This window comes from Hemitrygon akajei, chromosome 11 (genome assembly GCF_048418815.1).
Source record: "Hemitrygon akajei chromosome 11, sHemAka1.3, whole genome shotgun sequence".
NCBI lineage: Eukaryota > Metazoa > Chordata > Chondrichthyes > Myliobatiformes > Dasyatidae > Hemitrygon > Hemitrygon akajei.
Window position 1 is genome coordinate 158,339,618 of NC_133134.1, and position 18,503 is coordinate 158,358,120.

Below are 18,503 nucleotides of genomic sequence, written 5' to 3' on the forward strand. Positions count from 1 at the left end.
GTTAACCTTCTGGGAGTCCTGCACGAGGACTCCCAAGTCCTTCTGCACGTCTGATGTTTGAACCTTCTCCCCACTTAGATAATAGTCTGCACTATAGTTCGTTTTACCAAAATGCATTATCGTACATTTCCCAATTCTGTATTCCATCTGCCACTTTCTTGCCGTTCTTCCAATTTGTCTTAAGTCCTGTTGCAATCATATTAATTGCCCTCCTCTATCCTTAATGCCATCAATTCCATTATCCAAATCACTGACAAACAATGTGAAAAGTAGCGGTCCCAATACTGACCCCTAAGGAACACCATGAGTCGCTTGCAGTCAACCAGAAAAGGTTCCTTTTATTCCCACTGGCTGTTTCCTGCCTATCAGCTATTCCTCTAACCATACCAGAGACTTGCCTGCAACACCTTGGGATTTTCCCTTTTTAAGCAGTCTCATGTGTGGCACCTTATCAAATGCCTTCTGAAAATCCAAGTAAATGGCATCCACTACCTGTCCTTTGTCCAGTCTGCTTGTTATTTCCTCTAAGAACTCTTAACAGATTTGTTAGGTAAGATTTCTTTCCCAGCCACTGAGTTTAGTGGCCTATAAATTCCTTTTTTTTGCCTTAAAAAATGGAGTGACATTTGCAATCTTCCATTCCTCTGAGACCATGCCAGAATCATGTCTCTTGAAAGATCATGATCAATGCATCGTTATCTCTTCAGCGACCTCTCTCATGTAGTCCATCTGGTCCAGGTGACTTATCCACCTTAAGAGATTTCAGTTTGCCTTGCACTTTTTCCTTTGTAACAGCAATGGCACTCACTCCTGCTCCCTGACATTCATGGTCATATTTCATCTTTTCCCTTATAGCTTTTTAGGTACCTTTTGTTGGATTTTAAAAGCTTCCCCAATCATCCAACTTCCCACACACTTTTGCTACCTTATATGCCCTTTCCTTGGCTTTTATGCAGTCCTTAACTTCCCTTGTCAGCACGTTTGTCCACCCCTGTCATTTGAGAACTGCTACATCTGTGGGACATATCTATCCTGTGCCTTGCTCCACCCACAAAGATTCAGTATTCTCGGACCATATGTCACCTTTTTCTAAAGCTGTAATTCCATCTCTTATCAATAAAGCCACACCACCATCTATGCCTTCCCGCCTGTCTTCTCGATACAAAGTATATCCTTTGTCGTTAAACTCCCAACTATGGCCGCCTTTCAGCCACAACTCAGTGATGCCCACAACGTCATATGGCTAGTCTCTAATTGTACCACAAGTTCATCCACCTTATTCCAAAGGCTACGTGCATTTAAGTGCAATACCTTCAGTACTGTATTCTTTACCCTTTTGAATTTTCCCTGTGTGGTGGTACAGTTTAACTCTTGGCTCTGCCTGCATTTGTACCCAGTCATTGGCTTGTCCTTCCTTACATTCTTCTTACATTCATCATCTACTTGTAATCCTGCTGGCTCATCCTCAGCTCTAATAAGCCTGCTGACAAGAATATTGGTCCCCTCGGAATCAAGTGCAAACCCGTCCCTTTTGAATATGTCACACCTGTCCCAGAAGAGATCCCAATTATTCAGAAATCTGAATCCCTGCCCCCTGCTCCAATTCTTCAGCCACATTTATCTGCCACCTCATTCTATTGCTTGCCTCACTGTTGCGTGGCACAGGCGGCAATCCCAACGTTGCTGACTCAATGGGCCAAATGGCCTAATACTGTTCCTATATCTTATGGTCTTGTAATCCAGTATTAGTTTGCTCATAGAATCTTTTAAGTCAATAAATTAAGCTATTATTGAACAGGTCGATGAGGTTGTTGATTAACTTTGTACTCCGCTGACCTTAGCTTTTGTGGTGTCTAATTTCAATCTTTTATGTTTAGGGAAGCCCATGAAGTTGAGCCCTCAGAGTGAAGAGGTTGCAACATTTTTCGCTAAAATGCTTGATCATGAGTACACTACGAAAGATATCTTTAGGAAGAACTTTTTCAAGGACTGGAGAAAGGTAAGTTTGCAGACTAGAGCAGTCTGCTCTTTGACAGGACTTCGTTGAGACCCTCTCCCATTACTTCCTCTGCTGCTCTCTGACTTCACTTAACACCTTCCAGCTTGTACTCCCTTCTCACCACCACCTTATTCTGGCTTCTCTCCTTTTCCAGTCCAAAACGTCAACTCTTTTTCCTTTCTATAGTTGCTGCTTTGCCTGAGTTCCCCCAGTATTTTGTATGTGTTACTCTGGGTTTCTGGCACCTGCAGAATCTGGTATGTTTATAGCCTACTTTTAGATTGTGAATTAATTCTGAAATCCTATCTACTGCTCCATGTTATTATTTCCATGAGCTTGTTTCTTTTTCTCTCAAATTAGAATAATTTCAAAAGCAATGCATAAATTTCCCAGGACTGTACTGGTTTGTCAGCATGGATATTGAGGATGGCTTCAAGCCTATAACCTACTAAATTCAGGCCATTTCTAACTGAGCTATTCTGTCACCTAAACTATCAACTTTTAGCAAGCATTCCTCAAGTGCCAGTGTGCTTTTTTTTTGGGAAAGGGAATGCATGGAAATTTTGCTGCAAGAGTAAAGAGGCTAAAATAAAATTAAATAGATAGGAAAATGACCTTGCAGCAAATCTGAAAGCCTGGATTGGTGCTTGATCCTGTTAGTTCAAGGTACTGCACTGCTGAGAACTGACCACTTCATAGTTGAAATAGTTTTTTTGTTCATCATAGATAATTATCATATATGCCATTTGTTCTTCCCATCTTATTTATTGAGATTCAGCGTGAAATATGCCCTTCCAGGCACGCCGACCACCCATCCCTCAGATTAACCCTAGCCGAATTCTTCGTAAAATACTTCAGTTTGCTTGTTATTATCGATATATTGCTCTTTGAACTTCTTCCAACATCTTTGTTGGTTGAGCTAGTTCCATCTGTGGTTGAATACTATTTGATGAAAAAGACACCCAGTGAATGCATTATTCCTATATTAGGATGTTTGCACTGTGATCCAAAGTTTCTTACATTCTTGGTTCTGCTGCAGTTTAAGTAATTAAGGTCTTAATCCATTGTAGGAAATGAAACCAGAAGAGAAGGCGGCAATAACAGATCTCAACAAATGCAACTTTGAAGAAATGAGCCAATATTTCAAGGCACAGTCTGAGGCTCGAAAGCAGATGTCCAAAGAGGAGAAACAGGTTTGTACTGGGAGAGGGGTTCACCAGTGATTTAACTCTGGTGAATGTCTGCTGGTTACAGATACTGTGACAATAATCTACACTATTTCAAGGTACATTTAATGTCAAGAGAAGTGTATACAATATACATCCTGAAATGCTTTTCTTCACAATCATCCACAAAAAAAGGAGTGCCCCGAAAGAATGACAGTTGAATGTTAGAACCCCGAAGTCCCCCCCAGTTCTCCTCCATCCTGCGTGTTAGCAGCAGTGAGCATTGGCGCCCAGCACCGAGTACTCAAACGTGAGCAAAGCAACAGCAAAACCACAGATTTGCAGTTACCCCAAAGACTTTGTGTTTCACCCGATACTCAACATTCCACAGGCTCTCTCCTCCCACTCCCCCTCCCCCCACCCCAATAAGGGAGAAAGAGGTGTCTCCATTTCACAGCGAGAGGTGAGACAACAAACAACTCACTGGTTTACGATGTTAAAAGTCTGTTGCGTCACTTTTTCTGAGCTCAGGTCTCTGGGCACACAGCCTTAGATCTTCCCTCTCCCATAACATACCGATCGCTCTGACCTCCGATCCCGATCTCCCCCCCCCCCCCGTAGTACGAAATTCGGTCCTCCAAAGGCAAGTGAAACTTTTGGGCCGCACCCTTGGCGTGCCGAATAACAGCAGTTCGTGAAACCCCGAGAGCACATTTCCACAAAGAAACATAGTCGGTGTGTAACTCCAGGTCAGGGTCTTCAGAAGAACCCTGAAAGGGAGAAATAGAGATATTAAAGATGAAAATAGAGCTGCTTCCATAGATGCAAGATGTCATTGATTCTCCTAAGCTGTACACTCTTAATACTATACGGTGTTTCAACATAAATCTACTGAAAAGATAGTGTATGTGCATCCAGGCTATCAAGGTATTGTTCTTTATTCTGTATCTTGTCCATTGCTGGCATGGTCAACTTACATTGCTCTCCCAAACGAGACATCTCCTTAAGCCATTGTCTTTGTGATGCAGATATTCATATGTTTGAAAGTTCCATGCTGAGGGCCTAGTGATGTTAAAACAGAGCATAAGAGGGTAGCTGCAGTTAGTGGCTTACTGTTTTTGTCTTTCTTTGTACTACTCTGTAATGGTGATCAGGAGCAGTTCTGCTTTATTGAAATTCATTTTCAAAATCAGTGACAGATGATGCATCTGGTTTCATGTCCCTAAATCAAGTGGGCGGTGCAGTAGCAGTTGTGCAGTCACTTTGTTGCGTCAGCTAAAAGTTTGAGATTCAGTTCCCACCACTGTCTGTAAGGAGTTTGTACATTCTCCCTGTGACTACTGGGTTTCCTCCTACATTCCAGAGATGTATGGATAGGGTTAGTGATTTGTGGGCAAGCTACATTGGCACCAGAAACATGGCAACGCCTGCAGGCTGTCCAGCACAATCCTCACTGTTTTGGTTTAACACACACAGTGCATTTCACTATATATGTCAATATACTGTATATGAGACAAATAAAGCTAATTGTTGATCTTACAGTGTTTTTTATTAACGTACAATGCGGAATACACCCTTCGAGCCACTCCGCCAGCAATCCCCCAATTTAAACCTAGCCTAATCATGGGTCGACTTAACAATGACCAGCACCTCAAGAAAACATGCAATCATAGGGAGAACATACAAACTCCTTACAGGCAGCTGTGGGAATTGAACCTTGGTCACTTATACTGTAAAGTGTAAATCTTTGTTATTCTGTCTTAACGTAGCAAATGTAATACAACAAGATTATTATACTGATTAAAAACAGTACATTCTTCCATTCTCTTTCTACCCTCAGCTCAAAGGAAATCCTGGAGTTTTATGAACATTGTAGTACATTATTTAATTAAATGCATTTTAACTCGTTTCCCTGGACTGCCAGATAATGCTTCTGAATCACTCACATAGTAATTTGCCCCACCCACTCGGTCTTCCTTCACCACCCCCAGAAAATTAAACACATGCTTGGGAATCACAGTCAAATGACAAATACAGATATTGAACCCCCTCTCTGAGGTTTCCCCCTAAATGTGGGATTAACTTTAAAATGAAACTGCAACTTGGCAGCAGGAAAAACAAAAAAAAAGAATTAGTAGTATTTGTTATTTGCAGGGCTTTTTGCCAGAAGCTATAAAGTGGTAAGCGGTGATCCCTGGGAGTCACTGAAAGAGAACTTAAGAGACACTTTGCACGATTTAGATTCAGAGAAACTGCACGGTATCAGGTCAAAAACCTGCGCTGCCCAATTACATCCATGTGACCTATTAACCTGTACATCTTTGACATACGAGAGCAAACTGGAACACCAGGAGGAAACTCACATGTGTAGGGAGAACATACAAGCTCCTTTTGGGCAACAGAATTGAATCTAGGCTGTTGGCGCAATAATAGCTTCACTCTAACTGTTGTGCTACTGTGCCAAGGGTGAACTTCTGAACTTAGGACTGTGTGGCCAGTAATTTCTGAGGCTTTGCTATTTTAAGTATGATGCTAGACTTGTGGGGAGAAAAAACTGGAAGAAGTTGGATTTTTCTGATTTAAGTTTTCCTTCACTGCCCTACCTATCCCAGAAATTAAAAGAAGAAAATGAGAAGCTTGTACAGGAATATGGATATTGTATAATGGACAACCATAAAGAGCGGATTGCAAACTTCAGAATTGAGCCACCAGGGCTCTTCCGTGGCCGTGGGAACCACCCAAAGATGGGCATGCTGAAGAGAAGGATCAGGCCTCAGGACATCATCATCAACTGTAGCAAGTGAGTATCTGCAAAGAAGCCAGGGGTTTTGCCATTGCATCGTTAACATGCAAACTTGGAAATTCAGAATTTCACTATTGATCCAGTAAATGATACTATAGCCCTGCACAGAGCAAACTAATACGGAATAACAATTTTTAATTTGTTGTGCTGAGCAACATTCTGCCTGTATTTAGTTGTTTGTTGGCTCTAGATCTAGAGAAGCTTAGTGGGGGTGTGGATTTATTAAGGGTTCTTATTGTTAAATTTTACTTGGTTCCTACTGCTTGCGTTTTATGAAGATTGGCTCAGGACATCTTGGAATTTTATGGAATTGATACCTTTGTGCCTTGTACATAAAGGAGGCCTAGTTTGTGGAAAGTTGCAGGACAGATTATCACTTCCCCAAACTAAAGGATACTTTATTAGATATACTTGTATACCTACACCAGGATGTTAATGCAAATATATAATCAACCAATCATTTGGCAGCAATGCAACTCAATGCATAAAAATATGTATAGTTAAGAGATTTAGTTGTTAGAGCAAACAGAAGAATGGGGAAGAAATGTGATCAAAAGTGTCTCTGACTGTGGAATGGTTGTTGGTGCCAGACGGGGAGGTTTGAGTATCTCAAACTGCTAATCTGTGATTTTTCAAAAAAAAACGGTCACTAGATTTTCCACCAAAAAAAAATCAAATGAATGGTAGTTCCACGGGCGAAAACACCTTGTTAATGAGAGCGATCAGAGGAGAATGACCAGACTGGTTCAAGCTGACGGGAATAATGTTACAACAGTGATGTGCAGAAGAGCATCTATGAATGCACAACATGTCGAGCCTTAAAGTGAATGAGTTAAGCAGCAGAAGATCACATAAAGTGGCCACTGAATGTACACTTCCACACTGACTGTAATGATATCAGAATTAAGATAGATAGATAGATACTTTATTCATCCCCATAGGGAAATTCAACTTTTTTCCAATGTCCCATACACTTGTTGTAGCAAAACTAATTACATACAATACTTAACTCAGTAAAAAATATGATATGCATCTGAATCACTATCTCAAAAAGCATTAATAATAGCTTTTAAAAAGTTCTTAAGTCCTGGCGGTTGAATTGTAAAGCCTAATGGCATTGGGGAGTATTGACCTCTTCATCCTGTCTGAGGAGCATTGCATCGATAGTAACCTGTCGCTGAAACTGCTTCTCTGTCTCTGGATGGTGCTATGTAGAGGATGTTCAGAGTTTTCCATAATATACCGTAGCCTACTCAGCGCCCTTCGCTCAGCTACCGATGTTAAACTCTCCAGTACTTTGCCCACGACAGAGCCCGCCTTCCTTACCAGCTTATTAAGACGTGAGGCGTCCCTCTTCTTAATGCTTCCTCCCCAACACGCCACTACAAAGAAGAGGGCGCTCTCCACAACTGACCTATAGAACATCTTCAGCATCTCACTACAGACATTGAGTGATTGTTTCATCTTTCTTGGCCCTTCCACTTTGACTTGGGAATGTATTATTTAACAGATTTGATAAGAATGGTATTGAGTTTACGTGCTGCTGCCACCAAAAGCTGTTAGTGTTTTACTTTGTAATACTTGATCTAGTTCTTGGAACTCTCTGTCCAATGGTACTTGAGTGTTCCTTCACCAGAAGCCATTATGGTGTTAAGGGATTGCCAAAAGTGCTGCCCATGCCAGCAGCACCAGATTTTGAAACCTCAGAAGATTAGAAAGGTCTATAGGATACTGAGTGAGTGGTTTTCAGTTTAATTCTGCTGCCGTTCGGGAAGCAAGTGTTTTGGCCAACTGTTGCTCTATGGATGAACCAAACCCCTGATATTGCATTGCTGGATCTTGGAGGGTGCTCCCTCAAGTGGTGGCAAAAGCATGCTGATTCATGGACCAAAATCGGACTCAATTTCAAAGTCTTGGTGAGAGCATGTTTGAGATGATGGGTAAATGAAACTTAAGAGTCATAAACAATGCAGACAATGGTCAGACAAATTTGCTGGACATGAGTGGTGATAATTGCTTTTACTATTAAATACTTTTTTTTAAAAAAAGAACTTTTGGAAGCGACAGAACAAACTAAACTGCTACTACATTTATTGGCCTATTATAACCATATGCAGTAATCTTCCATTGAACCCCTTGAAGACTAGAGTTTTGTAAATTATTTGGTTTTTTTTTCATTTTAACGATACAATTGGATTGATGAATAATTTTGGCAATGTGTTACTGACTTGTTTCCCTGTTGTCTCCAGGGACTCAAAGGTTCCACAACCACCTCCAGGCCAAAAATGGAAAGAGGTCCGCCACGACAACAAGGTGACATGGCTGGTCTCGTGGACAGAGAACATCCAGGGTTCTATCAAATATATCATGCTGAACCCCAGCTCCAGAATTAAGGTATAATGAGATTTGTTGTTTTAGGCTGAGAGAGCTGCTTACTTGACGGACAGTGACCTGCAGCTAATCTGCTGTATTGATGTCTATATTAATGTTGGTCAACATTATTCTATAGAAATTATTTTTTTTACATGTGACTGGATTGTTGAAAGTCCGGGTGAATGTTATCCAGCTGTGAGAACTGGAGGGAGGTAGCACCAATGAGAGAATAAAGGTGATAGAATTACAGTCTTAAAATCAGCAGAATTACTGTTGATATCTTTACGAATCTTGCTGCCGGTCTAGGAAGTGGATAGGTAGTGATGGGGTATGGCCCTTGATCTATTGCATCATTATAGGTGAGAATTGGTAAGAATATTGAACTTAACTAATCGTGTGTCTGATTTAAAGCAGAGATATTGATTCAACTTTCTGCTTTATCCATTCTTCTAATGTAATTATTCAGTCTTTTCTGTAAGGGCCCATTAGTTTTCATCTTTTGATCTGCTGAATCCCTTTGTCAGAGTTTGGTTATTTTATCCCCATGATTTCTGTTGGTGCCATGTTCCTCGCTTAGGACCTTCCTGCGATCAATAATCCCAAATCTCAGTCATTGGAGGGGGGAATCTAATTATATTCTTTCTACTTGAATAGGGTGAAAAGGATTGGCAGAAATACGAGACTGCTCGGACGTTGAAGAAACACGTTGACAAGATACGTGCACAGTACAGGGAAGACTGGAAATCAAAGGAAATGAAAGTCCGACAGCGTGCTGTTGCACTTTACTTTATTGACAAGGTGAGTGAGAGCCACAAAATACTCTGCAGATGTTGTCTGTGCTGTGGGCCCTGTTGGAGATGGACTTGGATGGCGGAGATGGAGGACAGGAGGAAGACTTGACTACTACTTCCACTTTTGGACCCACCCTTGCATTTTTCTATTGCTCAGAATCAGATTTATTATCATTGACACACAGAGGTCACAAAATTTGTTTGTAGCAGAAGTATAGTGTAATACATTTTTTACAAGTTACAGTAAGAAATATTAACAAATAGTGCAAAAGAGAGCTAAAAGTGAGGTGATGTTCATGAGTTCATGGAATAATCAGAAATTTGATGCCAAAGGGGCAGAACTTTGAATGTGTGTCATTAGGCTCCAGCATGCCCTCCTGATGGTAGTAATGTGCAGAGGGCATGTTCTACCTAGATCTGGGGTTCCCAACTGTTGGGAAATTCAGAATTTTACTTTTGATCCAGTAGATAACACTTCTGCCCTGTACAGAGCAACGAACACGGAATAAAGTTTAATTCACTGCCTTTACCTAGAGTAGAGGATCCATGGCCCCCTTGCTTAATTGGTATTGGTCCATAGCATAAAGGTTGGGAACCCTTGTGCTAGATGATCTATGCAGTTTCTTTCTTGCTATCTTTAACATTAGTACTTTTCAGTTAATTATTTCCTGTTTGTTCTCTTCCCCCCCCCCCCCCAAATTGCAGCTAGCTTTGAGAGCTGGTAATGAGAAGGAAGAAGGAGAGACTGCAGACACAGTTGGTTGTTGCTCTCTGCGAGTGGAACATATAAACCTGCACGCTGAGGTTGATGGTCAGGAATACGTGGTTGAATTTGATTTCTTGGGTAAAGATTCCATTCGGTATTACAACAAAGTGCCAGTGGAAAAAAGGGTAAGATCTGGCAAGACCATTGTTTTTTTCATCCTTTGTAGCCTAACGCTGCAGTTATAACAATAAGCAAGTCATCAGCACAGTCTAGGAAGGATCTTTTCATTGTTTTCCAAAAGGCCCTGACCTTTTGCCTAAGATTATTCCTAAATTGGGTGCCCAGGATTAGGATTTGTAGGATCTGGTAATATTGTTCCAGAGGTTCTACAGAAGTCAAGAATGGGGCATAAAACTTGGCAAATAAAAGGATAAACTTTGAAAGGAGACAAAAGGAAGTAGTAGTGGTTGTCTCATACTCAGACTGGAGATAAAACCCATTCCATTGGTAAGATGTGATCATGAAGATTCTAGAGAATACAGAATCAGCTGTGCTACAATTATTTGAAAATTTACTGAACAGTTAGGTTCACCTGTACACTTTGTTAGTGCAAATACCTAAACAACCAATCATGTGGCAGCAGCTCAATGCATAAAAGTATGGTCAAGAAATTCAGCTGATATTCAGGACATTAGAATGGGAGGAAGTGTGATCTAAGTGACTTTTGACTGGAATGATTGTTGGTCTCAGGGTGGTTTGAGTGTCTCAAAAACTCCCGGGATTTTCACACACAACCGACTCCAGAGTTTACAGAGAATTATGTAGAAAAACAAAAAGGATCCAGGGAGTGGCAGTTCTGTGGGGGAAGAAAACGCCTTGTTAATGAGGGAGGTCAGAGGAGAATAGCTGAACTGGTTCAAGCTGACAGGAAGGTGACAGTAACTCAGATAACCATATGTTACAACAGTGCTGTGCAGAAGAGCATCTTTGATCGCATAACACATGGAACCTTGAAGTGGTTGGGCTACAGCAGCAGAAAACCACACTGGGTTCTTTAAGTGTACCTAATAAAGTTGGCTTCTGAATGTATATTTGTAATTATAAGCAATAAGCAAGCAGAGGAAAGTAAAATTACAATGAAAATACAAGAGAAAATAACATTTCTAATTAACCAGCTTCAAGTTTTACTTCTGAAAAGGTTTGAGAATTTAAATGAGTCTCCACAGTGAGGCTTTGCAGCTGAATAGTTCAGTGATGATAATACCTCGTTTGCTTTACTAGGTACTATAGTGAAGTGCAGAATCTAGAGGGGAAGGTAAAGAAATTGGGTATAATATTTATTTTTACCACACTAGAGATTGTTTTAACAGCAGAATAGTTGAATGCAGTCAGAACTGTTCTTTTAATTTTTGTAAGTTCTGATGCCAGAAGCCTGAAACTTTTTTAAAATTGAAATTTTCTGCAAGTTGGGTTGATTAACCTAATTTTTCTTTCTATAGATACCACCTAACTTTGTGATATTTCCAGATATTAAAAACTTTTTTTCTAATAGTTGTTTAACTTTAAGATCTATGCTATATCTATAGCCCCTGAATATAATTTGTTTTCCATCTGAACTCAGAATCTGTCAGATCCCTGATTTGAATAGTTGTAATTCAGTGATAAGGTTTTGCATAATAAGTTTGCCAATGGTGCTCTGTCCATTGCAGACCTCTGTGTGGTATGCAAGATATTAAGACTTTCTGCAGATCAGTTAAGCACATCCTGTTTCTCAGTGAGGCTCAAAACAGATTGAATTTTTAAAGAATGCTTTGCCAGGCCATTGTCAATGTCAAGATGTTTCCTAGCTATTTAACCCTTGGCTAATGATAGTTGAAGTTTTGTACTATTTGTGTACTGGCATTGACTATTATTTACCGGACATCACACCAAGATTGAAATATCCCTTTTGCTATTTGGGTCTGTAGAAGCAATCATATTATAGTCCACAGTACCATGAATATGTGGCTTTTATCTGTTTGATGGATAACATATGCTGCCTTGCGTGTTCCAAATATTGTGGAGATTTGAAGTCTTGCCATTGAAAATGGTACTGGTAAGTCCTTTTCAGTATTGTTGATCTGTAGTTAACAACATTTCTCTGAAGACTTCGTTTTCAATCTGTTTACCAACCCCAACTGTACTCTTAGTATGCACTGCTCAATACAATCTATACTCCTACCACGGCACTTAGTTTGTTGCGTAACATGCAAAACAAAATCTCCATGTTATTTTTGAAACTAGAAATAAAATGCTAGCCCCATGTGAGAAATGCCACTGTGTGTAGGTCTATCACTTTCTGGTTGTCTGTATATTGGTATGCAATATTACTAAAATGAAGGAAACTCCAGTTCAATCAGGTATTACATAGAATGGTACAGGCTCTTTGGACCACAACATTATACTGACTTGACAATCTAAAATCAATCTTACCCTTCTCTCCCACATCTTCTTAAGCCTATCACACCCTACTGGGGCCAACAGAAGCTCGCCAGATTTGTCCTAAGGCCAATAGATCAGCCCTGTAGCTTCAGCTTTCACCACACAACCTCCCGGTGAAGATCCTTCCTCTCCCAGGAGTGAGGTCTTTGGAGCTTTTATGGGTGTTTCTGTCGCTGTGGATTTTTACAGAATGGGGTTGCTAGCCCCATGCCCAGCCTTCCTCTCAGCCAGGCTTAGGACTGTCCATGGTGAAGTTCTCACTCTACATAGTCCCTCATTTTTCTTTCATTCACGTGCCTAAGAGTTTCCTAAGTGTTCAAGTGTATCTGCTTCTACTACCATCCCTGGCAGCACAATCCCCTGCTCTGAAATCCACCCCCCCCCCCCCATACTTTCCTCCATACACCTTAAAATTATGCCGCCTCGTATTTCCTAATCTCTGCAACCTTCTAAAACATCCACAACTAAAAATTCCAAATGCATTATAGAATATTTTTCAGTTAAAATAGAATTTGCAGTATAAAAATAAGCCATTCAGTCTATGATAAAGTTGATCTAATTCAGCTGCAATCCTGTTCAAGACTACCTCGATAATAAAAGGATGGAGATGAGAAAGTGCCAACAGATGAAAGGCAGTGGGACCCAGGTTAACATGGGGGGTGGTCTTTTGATAAAATGAATACCTTCTGGTAAATGAGGTTGCTGCTTCTCATGGTATTATTCTTCTCTCAGGTATTCAAGAATCTTCAATTATTTATGGAGAACAAGCAACCTGAAGACGACCTTTTTGACCGACTCAATGTAAGTACTTCTGCCATGATCAAGGAGCCATTGACTGTTAAAGATTATTTCAGATAGTGTCATCAATTGCCAGTACATATATTTATTGCTGCGGGTTAGTGTACCTGCAAAAGGGCACTACTCCCTTTCTGTGAGTGTCGGCTAGATTGAGTCCCTGTTGTAGGATTTTGATACATAACTTGGGATGCCAATTGAGCCATTTTGTACAAAGTAAACATGCAGGTTCAAGTTACATGTAGTCCTGATGCTTTTGAATTTTTTTTATATAGACATCAATCCTCAACAAGCATCTACAGGAGCTAATGGACGGACTTACCGCTAAAGTATTCCGTACCTACAATGCTTCTATCACCCTGCAGCAGCAGCTGAAGGAACTGACCAACCGTAAGTGTTAGTTGCACTGTTACTTAATGCTACTGTTGAAGTGGGGAATGGATACCCTTTGAGTATGGGTTTAATTCGTTGAGCTTGTCTCAGTTGTTTAGATCGGGGTTCCCAACCTGGGGTCCATGGAACCCTTGTTTAATGGTATTGGTCCATGGCATACCACAGTTTGGGAACCCCTGGTTTAAGTGTATTTGCATCATCTTCCAGGGGGAGAATTTTTAATGCTTCAGTTAAGGGACCAATTTTTTATTTCTTGAGTCCAGAATTTCGTGCAGCTGATAAGACTTAACCTAATGAAGCCAGACCATAGAGACCTTGATGGCCAAAGTTACAAGAGGAATACTGCTCACGTTCAAATGAACCAGACTTGAGTGGAGATAGACCTCAAGGATTTACTGTCTTAGAGCTAATACCATGACATTTTGTTGCCATAAATTTTGAATTCAATAACCCTTCAATATGGCCCTTATGGTGGTGTTGGACTACTGTAACAGGTGATGTGTTCTGCACTGCGGCAATATCTCTTCTATTTTAACTATTTACTGTCTCAATACCTCCTATATTTTAACTTATTAACGTGATTGCATAGCTCCTAATAATCTGTCTTATTTGTTTATAGCGGATGAAAATGTTGCAGCAAAAATACTCTCTTACAATCGTGCCAACCGAGCAGTTGCTATCCTTTGTAACCATCAGAGAGCACCCCCAAAAACATTTGAGAAGTCGATGCAAAACCTACAGACCAAAGTGAGTAGGAGTTTTTCCTGACCACCCACTAATCCCTGTACAAAGAAATTGTTTGTTGAGGACCCTGTAATTTCCACCGGGAGCCACATATAGCTGGTTTGAATTGCATTCTTTGGCTGAGTTATGTGGTACACAGGCCCCTCCTAATATGCCAGGAAGAGGAAATATCAGCCCACATTTCTACTACCAAGTACTAGAAATGTAGGCTGATACGTGTGGTCGATTTGATCACTTCTAATATACTGGTTGATCATCCTGTCGGTAATTACTGATTTCCCATACAGTCCTTGAGGGGCCTGAGCTCGAGAGGCAAGATGATCTACAAAAGAAAGTGTAGTGATGATTGAATGTGTAATGTTATTGGCCCATACCACTGAGCATGACTATTGCCTGGATATCCTACCTAGTCTTCACTTGGCATCCTCAATAAAATTGAGGTAAGCCAAGTCTTTCTATGTGTATTTTTTTATTTATTTAGAGGTGTAGCATGGAACAGGCCCTTCCTGCTCAATGAACTGCACTGCCTAGCAACCCACTTATATAATGCTAGCCTAATCACAGGACAATTCACAATGACCAATCAACCAGTTAAATAGTGCGCCTTTGGAATGTGGGAGGAAATTGGGGACCTGGAGAAAATCCACCTTTCACAGGAAGGACATACAAACTTCTTACAGACAGCATCGGAATTGAACTCCGAAGTCCGATGCCCCGACCTGTGATAGTGTAGCAATAACTTCTATGCTACCGTGCCCCCTCCCCTTCTGAAAAGCTCAGCTTCTGGTAAGACTTAAGTTCGCCAAAAAAAAGTGCAAGCTTCAAATTCAAAAACCGGTGTTTGCAGTATCACACAACCTTTGATGCAAGAGGTCATACAGACATCTGACCCTGACTGTCACCATATCCCATACCTGAGCTTGCTGACCAATCCTCACTTCTGAACTGTACCACCACACTTTTAAAATCCTCATTGGTTTGAACTCATGTTGATAATCCCATCATGTTTGTAAATTCCCTTAGACATGTAACCCTCTGAGATCGTTGTGTATCCAGTTCTGATCACTTGTGCATTCTTCAGTTTTCATTGCCACACCATTATTCTTAGAACCACCACATCACGGGCTGTTGAATTTTGCTGCCACACTTTCTTTTCAAAGATTTTGTTTTAAAAGCTTTCTGCTTTGAGTAAATTTTTTGACCCATTTCATGGTGCCTCCTCATGGCTTAGAAATAATACAGTCCCAGTCCATCACAGGGAAGCTCTCCCCACCACTGAGCACATCTAAAAGAGTTGCTGCCACAAGAAATCAGCACTCATCACCAATGACCCCCATCATCCAGGCCGTGTTCTCTCCTTGCTGCTGCCATTGGGAAGGAGGTACCTGAGCCTTAGATCCCACACTACCAGGTTAGGGAACAGTTATTACCCTTCAATCATCAGGCTTCTGAACCGGCATGGATAACTTCACTCACCATAACTTGTGTAGTCACTTCCAAGAACACGACAACTCATGTTCTCGCTATTCTTTATTTATTTACCTTTTATGTATTTGCATGATATGTCTTTTTTTTGCACATTGGTGGTTTATCAGTATTTGTAGTTTTTTTTATTGATTCATTGATAATACAGTGAATGCCCAATAGAAAATGAATCTTGATAAAATATGGTGATGTATGTGTAATTGACAATAAATTTGCTTTGAACTTAATGTTTCTGCAGAGTTTGATTAAAGTTGCATTCTATTGGGGCACTGTAATCAAAATTGCACGCAGATTAGCAATATGGGAAGAGATAGTTCTGTGTCTTGAGATTCACTGCAAAGTCGGATTTGAATTTCAGCTGTATTGATGGAAGGTAGCAGTTGGGGGAGCAAGGCTTGTTGCTGTTTGTGACAGGAGCTGGTCCTGATTTAAAATGTTACTTGCAAGCATCGTCGAGCTTGTACTGTCTTTGCTCTTCTTTCATTTAACCACACGGTGAAATGCCTCCAGCTGGCTTAATGAAAGGAATGAATTCCGTGGTTCGTGGCTCCTGCAACCCAGTTTCAATTCCATCCTTCGATGCTGTTCTCCTTGTTGTGTGGGATTCCACAGTGTTCCAGTTTCCACCCACAACTACATCGGTTATAAGACATAGGAGCAGAATTAGGCCATTCAATCCATCGAATCTGCTTCATCATTCCATCATAGCAGATCTATTGTCCCTCTCAACCACTGCTTCTCCCCATAACCTTAGACATCTTTACTAAAATCATGAACCTGTCAGCCTCTGTTTTAAATATACCCAATGACCTGGCCTCTGCACTGTCTGTAGCATTAAATTCCACAGATTCACCACCCTCTGGCCAAGAAATTCCTCATGACTGTTCTAAGAGGACATTTTAGTATTCTGAGGCTGTGTCCTTTAGTCCTAGACTCTTCCACTACAAGCCATTATAAATTGTCCCTGCTATATAGATGAATGGTAGAATCTGGGGACCATTGAAGGGGAGATTGCTCTGTGAATGGGTATGGACTTGATGGGCAGAATGTCTTTCTCCTATGTAAGGAAGCTTGGTGTAAGTGCACATGTGACCAGTACCCTTTATTTGCTGCACTGTTAGTACAGAGTTACACTAATGCCTGGTTATTTAAAACGTCTACAGGAAATTATTGCCAGTATATACTATTATCCTGAAATAAGGGCACAGAATCTATTTTTGCTCTTCAATAAACATGAGATTCTGCAAATGCTGGAAATACAGAGCGCAACACGCATAATGTTTGAGGAACTCAGCAGGCCAGGCAGCACCTATGGTAATTAATAATCAGTCAACATTTCAAGGTGAGTCCTTTCATTGGGGCTGCTGCTTCCTGACCTGCTGAGTTCCTCCAGCATTTTGACTGTTTTGCTCTCTCGATCTGTTCTTGGATTAAAATCCTGAAACTGGGTGAATAACAAGCATTGCAGAAATTCAAGGCTGATTGTGCCCACGTCAAGGACTCTAGAACCTAGTCTTGCCACAATCTCACATCCTTAGAACAAATTAAAAGGGAGCCTCTTTTTGATGTGGCGTTAGCAGTGGGCAAATGCGATGGTTTGGTTCCATTGAGCCAGAGAGCAGTATAATGAATGGGTTTGTTAATCACCCCTTTCCAACGCAACAATGAGGCGACCCACCCACCACCTCTGAGTAGAATCTATTTTTATATTCTCTGTTTTAAGCAACTTCTTTTCCCTCATTGTTCTTTAGATTGATGCAAAGAAAGATCAAATTGGCCTAGCCAGAAGAGAACTGAAGAGTGCTAAAGCTGACTATAAAGTCAAAAAAGATGAAAAGTGTAGAAAGTAAGTTTTTTTTTACTAATTCCTACTTCATTTCTATTTACAGCATTAATTTGCTGTCTAGATTAGTGACACAAACTTGGAACAAAAAGCTAAGTTAGAACCTGTTTGAAAAAAAACCTAAGTGCAGTGTAAATCACCTGGGTTTTCACTATCTCCTTTTCACTGGTCTCTTGTTATAATGAGTATTTTAGGATACAATTTACAGATGCCCTTCAGATTCTCCCACTTTCTGGCTTATGGATCAGAAAGTAATAAATCATGGTGCCCCCAACCCTTGCAAGAAAATCCAGCTTGCATTTGTATATCATCTTCGTTACTAATATTTAATAGCTTATTTTGTGCAATAAAATTTGATTTAAAGTTACCTTTAACTAACAGTAACAGAGCAATTTGAATTTGGTGTAACTGTCTTCAACTTTTCAGCCAGGTGGGCCGAGATGTCTAGAAAATTAATGTTCATTTTTGAGTTCTTTAGGACTCTGTGGGACTTTTGCACAACTGGCTACTTGAATATTGCTTGCTAACATTAGTTCTCTGTTTAAATTTTCCTGTGCCTTTCTTTGTTTACCACCCTCCCCCTCTCCTACACACGTACTTACTCAGTCACTCTCTCTCACACACACACACACACACACACACTCTGGTTTGAGAAATGATCTGTTATTCCTTTGTGCAGAAAGAACAGCTGTTGCTAGTGAACTAATGGTTGAGAGTTATTTTGTATTTTCTGCATAGATCTGTGGAAAGCAAGAAGAAAGCCCTCCAGAGACTTGAAGATCAGTTGATGAAATTGGAAGTTCAAGCTACTGACCGAGAAGAGAATAAGCAGATAGCTCTTGGGACTTCCAAACTCAACTATCTTGATCCTAGAATCAGCATTGCTTGGTAAGTGCATAAAAAGGCCTCACTATGAGGATGTAA

General features: G+C 40.6%; 1 protein-coding gene across 1 annotated transcript in view; it reads left to right on the plus strand.

Annotated features, from left to right (window-relative positions):
* Window positions 1–18,503, plus strand: part of top1b (DNA topoisomerase Ib) — a 70,928-nt gene that overhangs the window by 45,326 nt on the left and 7,099 nt on the right. The window contains exons 10-20 of the mRNA XM_073062027.1: window positions 1,878–1,999; window positions 3,070–3,192; window positions 5,778–5,965; window positions 8,218–8,362; window positions 8,996–9,139; window positions 9,838–10,023; window positions 13,052–13,120; window positions 13,390–13,504; window positions 14,127–14,254; window positions 17,488–17,582; window positions 18,318–18,467. Coding sequence (XP_072918128.1) covers window positions 1,878–1,999; window positions 3,070–3,192; window positions 5,778–5,965; window positions 8,218–8,362; window positions 8,996–9,139; window positions 9,838–10,023; window positions 13,052–13,120; window positions 13,390–13,504; window positions 14,127–14,254; window positions 17,488–17,582; window positions 18,318–18,467 — 1,465 coding nt within the window. The remainder of the gene's footprint in view (window positions 1–1,877; window positions 2,000–3,069; window positions 3,193–5,777; window positions 5,966–8,217; window positions 8,363–8,995; window positions 9,140–9,837; window positions 10,024–13,051; window positions 13,121–13,389; window positions 13,505–14,126; window positions 14,255–17,487; window positions 17,583–18,317; window positions 18,468–18,503) is intronic.